At 38.6% G+C, this 13,701-nt stretch overlaps 1 protein-coding gene across 1 annotated transcript in view; it reads left to right on the top strand.

Moving 5' to 3' along the window:
- Positions 1-13,701, top strand: part of RAB10 (RAB10, member RAS oncogene family) — a 46,416-nt gene that overhangs the window by 22,112 nt on the left and 10,603 nt on the right. The window contains exon 2 of the mRNA XM_081100862.1: positions 10,292-10,352. Within this exon, the coding sequence (XP_080956988.1) occupies positions 10,292-10,352 (61 nt within the window). The remainder of the gene's footprint in view (positions 1-10,291; positions 10,353-13,701) is intronic.

Below are 13,701 nucleotides of genomic sequence, written 5' to 3'. Positions count from 1 at the left end.
GACGCTCTATCCACTGAGCCAAACCGGTTTCGGCTGTTAGAATGACTTTTGTCGTCACTTGTAATTTTAATGCTTTGCTTTCTAAAAGTCTACAAATGGGTCTTGGACTCTGGTGCAGTAGGTTGAATGTTGTCCTATGTACAGAAAGGTTGCTAGTTCGATTCCTAGTCAGAGTACATGCCCTAGTTGCCAGCTCAGTTCCTAGTAGGGGGCATGCAGGAGGCAGCTGATCGATGTTTCTCTCCTTTTGTCTCTTTCCCTCTCTCTAAAATCAATAAAAAAAAAACACAAAGCAAAACCAAGAAAGGGAGGGAACACTTTGATCATTTAAAAGAAAAAAGTCTATAATGGGATAGAAGAGCAATATACAGAAATCAAATGTATTTCTATATACTAGCAATGTAATTAAGACAGTAATTCCATTTATAATAGCATCAGAAAGAATCAGTATTTAGGAATAAATTTAACATAAGAAGTACAAGACTTGCATACTGAAAACACTGTTCGAAGAGATTAAAGAAGATTTTAGCAAATGGAAAGATACCCAATATTCATGGATCAGAAGGCAAGATGGCAGTACTGCCCAAAGTGATCTACAGATTCAATGCAGTTCCTACTAAAATCCTAGCTAACTTATTTTTAGAAGTTGCCAAGTGGCTCTAAGAGTCATGAAAATTCAGAGGACCCAGAGTAGCCAAAATAATCTTGAAAAAGAAGCACAAAGTTGAAGACACACTATCTGATTTCAAAACTTACAAGAAAGCTATAGTAATCAAGACAGTGTGGTACTAGTATGAAGATAGACATACAGATCAGTGGATTAGAATTGATTGAGAGTTCAGAAATAAACCTTTAAATTCTGATCAATAGATTTTTAATAAATATCAAGCATCTTAAAATGCTCTTTCCTGTTTACTCTGTCTCTACCTTCTCAACCTCCTCCATTACTTAAATCAGTAAGTACTTATTGTTGAGTATGGTGATTTCTGAGGAGGTATTTACTTACATGCATCTGGCCTGACAGGACTGGCTTATGCTCCAAGGACTAGTAATCTAGGAAAGTGCCAGTTTTTAACAGCAGTTAGAGAAGAATGAGTAGGTATGTATGTGAAATACAGTAGCCCCTCCTTATCCATTGTTTTGCTTTCTGCAATTTCAGTTACCTGCCGTCAACTTTGGTTCAAAAACATGAAATGGAAAATTCCAGAAATGATCAGTTTTAAATCACACATCTTTCTGAGTAGCAGTGATGAAATTTTACAATGCTCTGTCCTGCCCCATCCAACCCAGGAAGTCAGTCAATCATCCCTTTGTCCAGAGTGTCAACACTGTGTACTAGGCCTTCCCAGTTAGTCACTTAGTGGCTATGTTAGTTATCAGATCAACTGCTGCTCAATCACAGGTGGTTATTTTACTTAATGCCCCAAAACTCAAGAATAGTGATGCTGGCAATTCAGATACGCTAAAGAGAGACTTCAAAGAGAACGTACTTCCTTTAAGTGAAAAGGTGAAAGTTCTTGACTTAATAAGGAAAGAAAAAAAAATTGTATGCTGAAGTTGCTAAGATCTGGTAAGAATGAATCTGCTATCCTTGAAATAGTGAAGAAGGAAAAAGAAATTTGTGCTAGTTTCACTTTTGCATCGTAAACAACAAAAAATTATGGCCACAGTGCATGATTAAATGCTTGGTTAATATGGAAAAGGCATTAAGTTTGTGTGTGGAAGACATGAACAGAAAATGCATTCCCAATTGACAGCAGCTTGTTGCAACAGAAAGCATTGAGCTTGTATGAAGACTTCAGCAAGGGATCTACTAAAACAAGTGACTATATTCACATAAATTTTATTACAATATAATCTATTTTGTTATTAGCTATTGTTACTAATTTCTTACTGTGCCTAATTTATAAGTTAAACTTTATCATAAATATGTATGTATAGTGAAAAACTCCATATATGTAGGGTTTGGTACTATCCATGAGTACTATGGATGGCATCCACTGAGAGTCTTGGAACGTATGCTCCACAGATAAGGAAGACTACCACATATATATCTATAATTCAGTATCACTGTTGCTGGTGGCAAGATCGGGAGTAGTAAAATAAAATAATTTGCTTTTTAATAATTATATAATGAAAGAAAGCAAATTAAGAAATCAGGTACAAGTCCAGATTACTTAGGCTTTGTTTCTTAAACCTGTAGTATCAAACTGCCAGTATGTTGCTATGAAGATATGAGAAATATCTGCTGCCACATGTGGAGAAAGAATAGTAGCTGGATTTTTTTTCTGAACTTTGATCAAAGGAGACACTCTATAAAAAGTAAAACAACAACAACAACAAAACAGACTTCCCTGGCTCAAATATTTTAATTCCAACCTTAGCAAGTTTTCGGGAAATAAAAATTAGCCCTACAACCTTGAAAGAATGATAAATCATAACACCATGAAACAATAGAAGGCAGAGGGACTGAGCATAGGATCCATGATTTTCGTTGGGTTCTCAAATTATTTTGAACATATTCCAAAAGAGATTAAGGATTGCTTCATCTTTAGAAGACAGTAAAGCTGTTGAGAACTTTCACTTCTAGATATTACAGAGTAACTGGTACTAGACTACCCTTTGGCCATAAACAGCTAGGTAACTGGACAAAACACATGAAACAACCTTTTTTTAAAAATTTGGTAACAGGCAGGGCAGGACTGCAATCCCCGAGAGAAGGAAAACAAATTGAGCTCTGCTATCTCCCTGGCTGTCTAAACTAGATTCCAGTGCAGGATCTAAACAAAGCAAGGCAGTCCTGTTGGGCCAAGGAAATAGAAATGAGAGACTGGGGAGGCTGGAATGAATTACCATTGAAGATGGAGTTATACAAACAGACATAGAAATCTGCAGAGGAGTTCCTTTGAGTCTTTGTCTGGATATTAAGCTGCATGGGGCTCCATGGGCTGGATAAACAACAGCTATTGGGAGAACAATTACCAGAGAGCTGGTAAAAGTATTGAGGTTTATAATGAGTTAGGAGATATTTTAGTTCTGACCAGCTACAGTGGAGAGATTTCATTGAATATCAGGGCCATTTGGAAGAGACCCCAGAAATGACATTCCTTAGGAGTAGGGCTAAAGTAACTTGAGAGAAAAGGCTACTCCAGCCCTACTCTAAAACTGTGCTGAAAAAACAGGCCTCAAAAGGATTAGGGTGATTCTCAACTAAGTTAGCTGCCTACCTGAACAAAACTTAACGTTTAAAAAATCCATACATTGCCCTGGCCAGTGTATCTCTGTTGAGCATGGTCCCATGTACCAAGAGGTTGCCAATTTCATTCCTGGTCAGGGTACATGCCCAGGTTGTGAGTTCGATCCCCTGTAGGGGGCATGCAGGAGGCAGCTAATGGATGTTTCCGTTTCTCCCTCTCCCTTCTCTCTCTAAAATCAGTAAAAATGTATTTTTTAAAAAGAAGCAATGGATGTTTAAAATTTAAATAAAAAATTCATGCATTGACAAAATACACAAAATGTTAATCTAATCCAAAATAACTAGACATAATGATGAAATAGAAAAATGTAGCCCTTAACTAGTAAAAAAATCAATAAATGGAAATAGACCTAGAAATGGCAGGGTTGATAAATTTAGAAGACAGATGTTGCATTTAAAGGAAAGTGTGAGCTTGAGATAAATACAAGATGTAAAAAAGACCTATTAGAACTTCTAGAATTGAAAAATACAATTGAAATGAAAAATTCAGCAGATGGGCTTAATAGCAGATTATGCACTACAGAAGAAAAGATCAGTGAAAGGGTAATAGAAACTTTTTAAAAATGAAGCATGGGTGGGGGGAGTCTGGGAGGAAAAAGCCTCAGTGATATGTGACATTATCAAGTAGTCTAATATATGTACATTTAGAGTCTAAGACTCAGAGGTAGGGAGCTGTGGTTGCAGAAGAAACATTTGAAGAAACAATGGCTGAAAATTTTCCAAATATGATGAAAGCTATAATTCCATAGACCTAATGAACCTAGGTAGGATACACTGGGTCATATCCTACTCCAACCATCTATGAAGAGAAATCTTAAGCCGGGGGGACGGGGGGATATAAATATATCCAAGTAACTTTAGAAAATAGTATTTTGATTAGATACTGTAACACTAAAGATAAAAAGAAAATTGTATACAAGTATTTAACAAATCTAGTTTCTCATAGGGCATTGGTTAGCAAGTCTGAAACTACTTTATGTATGTAGCAGGTCCTCAAGTAATGTAGTTTTGTTTAATATTATTTCATTACAACATGGATGAGAAGCAAAATCCAGGATCACTGTCTTGTGTGGAGTTTGTACATTCACCCAATGTCTGTATGGATTTTCTCCAGGTACTCTGGTTTCCTCCCACATCCTAAAGATATGCATGTTAGCTGAATTGGTGTGTAATTGTCCAAGTCTGAGTTGGTGTGGCCCTCTGAGAATGGCATCTGTCAAAGTCCCAGTTTCCAAGGACCTATTGACTACATTAAGAGAGGATTTACTGTATACTAGGATTCAAAATATAAGTAAACAGATTTTAAATACTGAGAGCCAGGTTTCTAATTGTTAAAGAAGAGGGTTACAAGAAAAGGAGAAAGTCTAGATGAACTCTTGTGCTGTTGGATTGCAATCAGAGGTGTCAGTATGAACTGATTATCTTATACGTATATACATATAGATAGGTATGGAATTGTAGGTATGTGTATGTGCATGGATTAGTATACATAAATATATCTCCTCTGTTTTGTGGGAAGGCCTCAAAGTAATGACACTCTGGTAGCAAAGGGCATGCTTAATGTACAGATCTCGGACTCTACAAATCCTCAATAAAAGTAACCAGGGCTCTTCAAAGAACTGGTTGATTCCCAGAGCTGAGGTAGGAGAAATGCAAGATGTTCCTGGAACATCTTTAGTGCCAGAAAACAAAGAAGTGCTCAGAAAAGGTGCATTGTACTGGTGTTACTTTCTTGTTTCTGATAAATGGTTGTGTACATGTTAACATTAGGAGAAGATCGATACATGAACGCTGCTATTTCTGCAAGTTTTCTCTAAAATCGTTTTTATCTTTCAAAAATGAAAGCAAAATAAAGACATTTTCCAGACAAACAAAAGCTGCAAGAATTTCTTGCTGGCAGTCTTGCACACTATTAAAAATGTTCAAGGAAGTTTTTCAGGCCGAAGAAAATTACTCCAGATGGAAACTCAAATCTACACAGAGCATTAAGAGGATAAGAAATTGTAAAAATGTGGAGAAGGAAAATTTTTTTTCTCAAATTTTAATATATTTCAAAGACAATGGAATGTTTAAAGCAAAAATATTAATGTTTTAAAAAGTAAAATTTAGACATATAACCAGTAGAAGTACGGGTTTTTAAAAGCCCAATAATAGGAGGGAGAAAATACAAGTATACTACTGTAAAGTTCTAGTATTAATGTAAGAAGCAATATAAAATTGTTTGAAGGTAGATGGTGGTGTTAAATATGTATATTATAAACCCTAGCACAACCACTAAAAAAATGAAGTATATCTAATAAGCTACTAATAAAACACACATGTGGCTATATTAATATTAGACAAAGAATATTTCAGAGCAAGGGATATTAGAACGAAGGGTTTTTTAATAATGATAAATGTGTCCATTTGTCATCCTACCTAATAAAAGAGAAACATGGTAATTGGCGTATGACTGCTACACTTCCCATTGGCTAATCAGTGAGATATGCAAATTAACTGCCAGCCAAGATGGCGGCCGGCAGCCAGGCAGCTTGAAACTAACATGAGGCTTGCTTGCTTCAGTGACGGAGGACCCCAACGTTCCCCGCCTGCCTTGCCGGCCTCTGAGCTTGCACTTTAAGAAACATTGTAACAAATGTAGAAGCTAAACAAAACCCCAGAAACCAGCTTTCAGCCGGCTGGGATCTCAGAGCTGGAGTTATACATTGTTTCGATTATAGAACCGAAACAAACCAGATACCTTCTTTCAGCAGCAGAGGCCTCAGAGCTGGAGCCAGAGCTAAAGCTGGCCCAGAATAAAAAAGAAAAAGAAAAAAAGGAGCAGTTGGGAGCTTCAGTCCCAGCCTGAAAACAGCCCTCAGCCCCTCACCCAGACTGGCCAGGCACCCCAGTGGGGACCCCCACCCTGAAGGGTGTGTGACCAGCTGCAAACAGCCATCATCCCCTCACCCAGGCTGGCCAGGCACCCCAGTGGGGACCCCCACCCTGATCCAGGACACCCTTCAGGGCAAACCAGCCAGCCCCCACCCATGCACCAGGCCTCTATCCTATATAATAAAAGGGTAATATGCCTCCCAGCACCGGGATCAGCGGAGCCGCGAGGCCTCCAGGCACCAGGATCAGCGTGACAGGGGGCAGCGCCCAAACCCCCTGATCGCCCTGCGGCTCTGTGTGTGACAGGGGGCGGGGCCACAACCTCCCTATCGGCCCTGCTCTGTTCGTGACAGGGGAAGGCGCCCCAACCCCCTGATCGGCCCTGCTCTGTGTGTGACAGGGTGCGGCGCCCCAACCCCCCAATCGGCTCTACCCTGAGCATGACTGAGGGTGGCATTGCAACCTCCCAATCCGCCCTGCTCTGTGAATGACAGGGGGTGGTGCCCCAACTCCCCAATCAGCCCTGCTCTGAGCCTGACCAGGGGCTGCACCTAGGGATTGGGCCTGCCCTCTGCCACCTGGGAGCAGGCCTAAGCCAGCAGGGCATTATCTCCCGAGGGGTCCCAGACTGCGAGAGGGCACAGGCCAGGCTGAGGGACCCCCCCCCCCTGAGTGCACAAATTTTTGTGCACCGGGACTCTAGTATTTATATATTTAACCAGAGACCCGGTGCATGAAATTCGTGCAGTGGTAGGGTCCCTAGTGGCTGACGGCCAGGTACTCCCTCTCTTCCCCTAGCCACTGGCCACTGCCAGCTGGGGTCTCCCTCCCTTCTCTGGTGGCCACTGCCAGGCAGGGCCTCCCTCCCTTCCCCTGGCTGGCCTGCCCCCTGGCTGAACTCCTTGATAAACTCCCGGTCGAGGGGACAATTTGCATATTACTCTTTTATTATCTATATAATAAAAACCCAGTGGTCGTAATGACCAATGACCGGTCACCAGGAGGTGCATTGATGGGTCCTGCGGCGCCGGCAGGCCTTGACACTGGTTCCTGCGGTGCAGCAGGTCTGGGTCTCGTGCAGTTTCGTGCGCTGGGCCTCTAGTATAGGATAACAGAGTTTCAAAATACTTGAAGCAAAAACTGACAAAATTGGAAAGAGAAATAGGCAATCCATAATTACATAGTTGGATATTTCACCATTCTTTAGTAGTTGATAGAGTAAGTGGACCTGTATTAAAGAAATTGACTTTTGCCCTAGCCGGTTTGATTCATTGGATAGAGCATTGGCCTGTGGACTGAAGGGTCTGGGGTTCAATTCTGGTCAAGGGCATGATCCCTGGCCCTGGTTGGTTGTGCATGGGAAGTAACCAATTGATGTGCCTCTCTCACATCAATGTTTCTTTCTTTCTTTCCCTTTCCCTTCCACTCTCTCTAAAAATCAATGGAAAAATATCCTCGAGATTAACAAAAAGAAAAAAGAAATTGACTCTTAATTAAGATTTTTCTGAATAAAACCTCAAGGCCCAGATGGTCTTTTGCATTTTGAATTCTAGTGTTGCTGTTAAGTTTTGAGGCTTTCAGACTTGTCATTCCTGATTGTAATTTAGTTTGTTTCGTTAGCCTAGTTTATTTCTTATTTCTCATGTCTTGAAATGTCATGATTATATTACTTGGTATAGATCAATGATGGCGAACCTATGACACGCATGTCAGAGGTGACACATGAACTCATTTTTTTGGTTGATCTTTCTTTGTTAAATGGCATTTAAATATATAAAATAAATATCAGGGCCCCACACGTCTGTGGGACAGACCCTGGCAGGAGGGGCTGGGGACCTGAGCTGGGATGATTATTAAAATAAATATCAAAAATATAAGTCTTTGTTTTACTATGGTTGCAAATATCAAAAAATTTCTATATGTGACACAGCGCCAGAGTTAAGTTAGGGTTTTTCAAAATGCTGACACACCGAGCTCAAAAGGTTTGCCATCACTGGTATAGATTTTACTTTATTCATTACTAAAGCCCAGTGCACAAAATTCATGCATGGATAGGGTCCCTAGGCCTGGCCGGCGATCGGGGCCGATCTGTGGGGCAACCAGTGGGGCGATCTGGGGGCCCTTACTGGCACCTGCCTTGGCTGGCCTGAGGCCTGAGGGCTGGGGGCAGCTCCTGCGTTGAGCGTCTGCCCCCTGGTGGTCAGTGTGCATCATAGAGACTGGTTGTTCCACCAGTCGTTCTGCCATTTGGTCGATTTGCATTTTAGGGTTTTATTATATAGGATAGGATGCTATGCACTTAGCAGTGGGTCTTTCAGTCTAAAATACTCTTTTTGTTAAGTTTTCTTGCATAATTTTAAAATTATTTTCTATATGTCATTTTTTTTTCTGTTCTTTTTCCTGAGGGTGAAGTATCTATATGTCTTCTCTGGTACCCTTTTACTTTCTCTAGAAAACATCATTTAGCTGTTTATTCAACAAATATTTTTTGAATGCCTGCTTATATGTCAGGCATAGCTCTAAGTATTGGGAATTTAACTGAATTAAAGAGACAAAAATCCCTACTCTTATGAATCTTCTATATTGGCAAAGGGGGACAGATAATAAACAACTGGAATAAGTAAATATATACAGTATATTTGAGGAATGTTAAAGATAAAAAGTAAGGAATGGTAAAGATAAAAAGTAAGGAAGTATTACCAGACATTGGACATGTGGTTGGCGGACATGGGGAAATGTTGCAGCTAGGTTAGGGGATCTAGGTGAAGGAGCCATGATAGAGAAGAGTATTCCAGTTTGGGGGAATAAGTATATGCAAAGGCCTTGAGGTAGGAACCTGCCTGTTCTATGTGTGGAACAACAAGGAAGCCAATACAGCTAGCTAGATCAGAGTAAGATGGTCTTAAAAGTGACGAGGGCAAGGTGGAAGGGTGGAGGTGGGGGGCAAAATGTGTAGGGCTTTATCGACTATTTTAGCACTTTTGCTAGTCTTTGTGAAGGTGGGATTTGAGATAGCCAATAAGCAGTTGCGTATCTTAAGTTTGAGTTTCAGAGAAGATCTGGGCTGTGATACAAATTTGAGCGTTATCAGTGTGTGTGTGTGTGTGTGTGTGTGTGGAAGGAATTTAAAGCCTTGAAATTTGGGAAAATCAAGGAAATCGGATAGAAAAGAGAAGTTCACTGCAAATTTCATTTTATTTATTGATTGATTTTTAGAGAGAGAGAGGATACGTATGCATTCATTGGTTAATTCTTATATGTGCCCTGACCTGAGTTGGAGCCCACAGCCTTGGCGTATCGGAATGACGCTCTACCTGGACAGGGCTCATTGCAATTTTTAGAAAAGGTCAGAGTGATGAGGAGAAACAATAATTAAGATTGACGAATAGCCACAGAGGTAGACACGCCGGGAGAATTTTTGTGCAGAAAAGAATGAGGAATTGCTTCAACTACTGCTAATTAGTTTGAAGATAGACGAGGTGAGATGGAGAGGGAAACTCACGAAGTCTTGGATGAGGTTTATATCTTAAACAGATAGGTGTGTATCTTAAAATCAGGCAAGTGTAGGCATGGCCTGAGGCTGTAAACATTGAAATCTGAGGTTTATAAATATCAGACAAGTGGCCCTTTTTACCTTGGGTATGGCAAACATAATGGGACCAAGTTGGAGATTTTTTGGTTGGTTAAATAGCAGATTCTGTGGGACCTGCAATACTTTTGCTTCGTGTATTTCGATGCTCTGTATTATTAGATGCATATGCCTTCTTAATTAATTGATCCCTTTGTCATTATGAAATGGCCCTTCTTATCCCTCATGGTTTTCTTTTGCTCTGCAAGCTAGAAAGGCTACATTTTTTTCCTAGTAAGAAATTTCTTTTATTTCTTTGCAATAGATATTTTAAATTGTACTTTTTTAAAATTTCCTAATTGTAAGAACTCATTCTTTCTCTATAGCTATTTCTTCTACCATCTTGGATCTTATATATTACCACTCAGATTTAAAATTTGATACATTTGCTCAGAATTGAGTACTTAGTGACTATCTAAAGCCAAACATACACAGCATATTTTAAAAGTATGTTTTATTCCAGTTAATTTTAGTATAGCTCAGTTTGGAGCCAGATACAATTTACCTTTTTTTTTTTTTCCCCTATGTTATAGGAATAGACTTTAAGATCAAAACTGTTGAATTACAAGGAAAGAAGATCAAGCTACAGATATGGTAAGTGACGCTAATTTACTTACTTGATGTAGTAGAATTCCAAGTCTGAAGGTCTTATCACCTGTTAGATTCTGTGAGACTTCCCTTTCTAAAGCCAGCAATCAGGTGACCTCCTTTCAGTGAAGTAAAAAAATTATTGCCATGGATTTTGGAGTCCGTGAGATCTAGCTGAGTATTTTGCCTTTTCCATTTACCATATGAACTTCAGCAAGTTACATATGTCCATTGTGAGCCTCTTATATCTTCATATGAAAAATGGATTCTCAAAAGATTGTTATAAGGATTTCATGAAATAATCTATGTAAAACCTCTAGCACAATATTTTGCTCACACTCAATATAAAAAGTTAATACAATCCTTTTGATACTTTGACTGGCTTAAGCTGAAATATTTATTTCCTTTAATGTGTAACTTTATAGGCATTATTTTTATTAATTCTTTTAGCCCCCCCCATTGAAGTATAATAAAATTCTTTAAATTTGTATCAAGTATGAATCATAGACTTTAAAATTATAATAGTAATTTTCAGTGAATACTAAGTGTTTTAACCTATTAAATACAATTTCCCTGTGAAATGTTACTTTTTTAAATTGAGGTATAACTGACATAATAAACTGTATATACTTAAAGTGTGTGGATTGGAAAGTTTTGATGTGTATAAACCTATGAAGACGTATCACAATCAAGGTAATGAACATATTCATCAAAAGTTTCCTCAAGCCTCTCTAATCTCTCCTTCTTCCCTATCCCTGTTCCCCAGGCAACCACTCCTCTGCTGTCTGTCACTGTAGACTAGTTTCCATTTTCTAGTACTATACATAAATTCAGTCATATAGTGGTGTTTTTTTTGTTTTATTATTATTTTTTTTCATCTTTTTCTGGGGGACTTATCTGGCTTCTTTTACTCAGTATAATTATTTTGGAAATTATCAATGATTTTATGTGTATCAGTAAGTTCATTACTTTTTATTTCTGATAGTGTTCCATTTTTGATATATCACAATTTATTCACCATAAAACTGCTATAAATCTTTGTATAAGCATATGCTTTATTTTCTCTTGGATTGTTTCTGTTCTACAGATAATGAAACAGGCATTTTGATATGATTTAACTAAGGTCTTGTAGCCTGAAAATGTCAGAGCTAGAATTCATTACTTGCTCAGAATATAAGTTAAGAATCGCATTCTTTTTTTCATTGTTTCTTTAAAGTATATTTTATTGATTTCAGACAGAGGAAGGGAGAGGGAGAGAGAGAAACATCAATGATGAAAGAAAATCATTGATAGGCTCCCTCCTGCACACCCCATACTGGAGATCTAGTCCATAACTGGGCATGTGCCCTGATGGGGAATTGAACCTTGACATCCTGGTTCTTGGGTCTACCACTGACCACACCAGCCAGACAAGAGTGGCACTGTTAATTGCTTTTTCTGCTCCTTCCAGTTATGTCCTTTTCTTTCTTCATTGCAAATCAGTAGTGTTGTTTGCATTCACCTTGGGTTTCATTGTAGAAGGACCTATCATAGAATGGTTATTAGGATGAGTGAGACATGTAAAGTACTTAGAGCAGTGTCTGATGCATAACTAATGATCAATAAATCATAGCTGCTATTTGGGTATCACCTTTTTTGAGGATAGAACCCTAAGAATAATATTTTATTTTAGGATATGAGCAGAGGAGGAAGTTAGCAAAGGAGATTGCAAAGCCATACTTAGAGAGGGAAAAGGAAAATTAGGGGAGAACAATGACTTAGAATCCAAAAGATAGTTTCAGAAAGTTAGTTCCCTTTTAAAGGAAGCTAATTAATAGTAGGTTATTTTTAACCAAAACGTCTTCATTACCTGACGGTGTAATTTGAAGTACAATCTTTATGGCATCTTTAAAATTTAATACAAATTTAAATAAAATTTAAACATTCTAAAATGTTTTCTAAATTTAATGAATCTATTTGAAACATAACCCAATTGATAATCAGTGTGTTTTCCTTACTTTGAGAAATAACTCAGCAAATGAAACATATTGTTTCATTATAACTAAAGCTGATCTCAAGGAAAGAAAGGATGTTAGTTATTCTGAATTTCAACCAGCTCTGCCCACCTGTTTTTTAAAAATTTACTTACTGGTTTCAGAGAGGAAAGGAGAGGGAGAGAGAATCATTGATTGGCTGCCTCCTGTCACACACCCCAATGGGGATCAAACCTACAACCTGGGCATGTGCCCTGACTGGGAATTGAATTGGTCGACACTCAACTATTGAGCCATGCCAGCTGGGCTCCTTCTAGTTTAAATGCATAAATTCAGATTCTTGCTTCAGCATGAAAAGTTCTGTGATTAAAGTTTAGGTTTGGAAACTTCAGTCTGTGCTTAAAGCTTTTTCATATATATATATGAAACACAGCAATAATTTATTCTGAAATGTCCATTTAATTTTTGTTGAGATACAATTTATGTCTCATTAATGTCTTATTTTTTCTTTATTCAAATGATCTTCCCTTCTTGTTTTCTTCCCAGGAGACTTGTAGTCTATCTGTTGCATAAGAGTGGGAGATGGGTCTCACCCTGGTTAACGCACATGTCTGTAGGCCTAATATTAGTTTGTTTGGCTGATAGAGAAGTATCTGCAGCTTTTAAAATCCCAGATCTCTAGAAAGTTCCACTACATTTTTCATGGAATAACGGGTCCTCTCAGGAAAACACCCATAGTTGCTTCAAGTTAGCCTTTTTTTTAAGGAGGGGTGGTCAGAAAAAAAAAATTGTTAGTGTCCCGTTGTAGAAGAATTAACTGTTTACCTTCGGAAGGTGCCAGAGACTTCAGAATCATCTTTGATTCTTTCCATTTCCTTTAACCCCAACACCCAATTTTAGCAAACCTCTTAAAATTTATCTAGAATCCATATTCAATTTGCCATTTCCATTGTTACCCACCCTAGTGGAAGCCACTATTACTTCTTTGAATCATTGGAACAGGTCCTAATTCCCTTTTGCCTTCTTCCAGTAATTTTTTCCAGAGAACAGCCAGAGTAATAACCTTTTCAAGTCTAAATCTGGTCATCATGGTTGTCATTCCTTCTCCTATTTATAACCGTTTTAAATTTCCATTTCACTTCAAATGAAAATCCAAATTTCAAATCCAAATTTCTTATTACAGTTTGTAGAATGGGTCCTGCCCATCTTTCTGACTTCATTTTGTGCTCCTTTGTATATATAGTTTCTGCCCCCAGCTGATCTCCTTTTAATTCCATGAAAATGGTAAGCTCTTTTCCAGTTAGGACTTTTATACATTCCCTGTAGCCCTCCCTCAACCCCCTAACCTCCCACTTCCTCCCGACTGTAGGTAGGCTGAACAT

Source organism: Myotis nattereri (genome assembly GCF_964212035.1).
Source record: "Myotis nattereri genome assembly, chromosome: 10".
NCBI classification, from domain to species: domain Eukaryota; kingdom Metazoa; phylum Chordata; class Mammalia; order Chiroptera; family Vespertilionidae; genus Myotis; species Myotis nattereri.
This window is presented reverse-complemented; position numbering and strand designations above follow the sequence as displayed.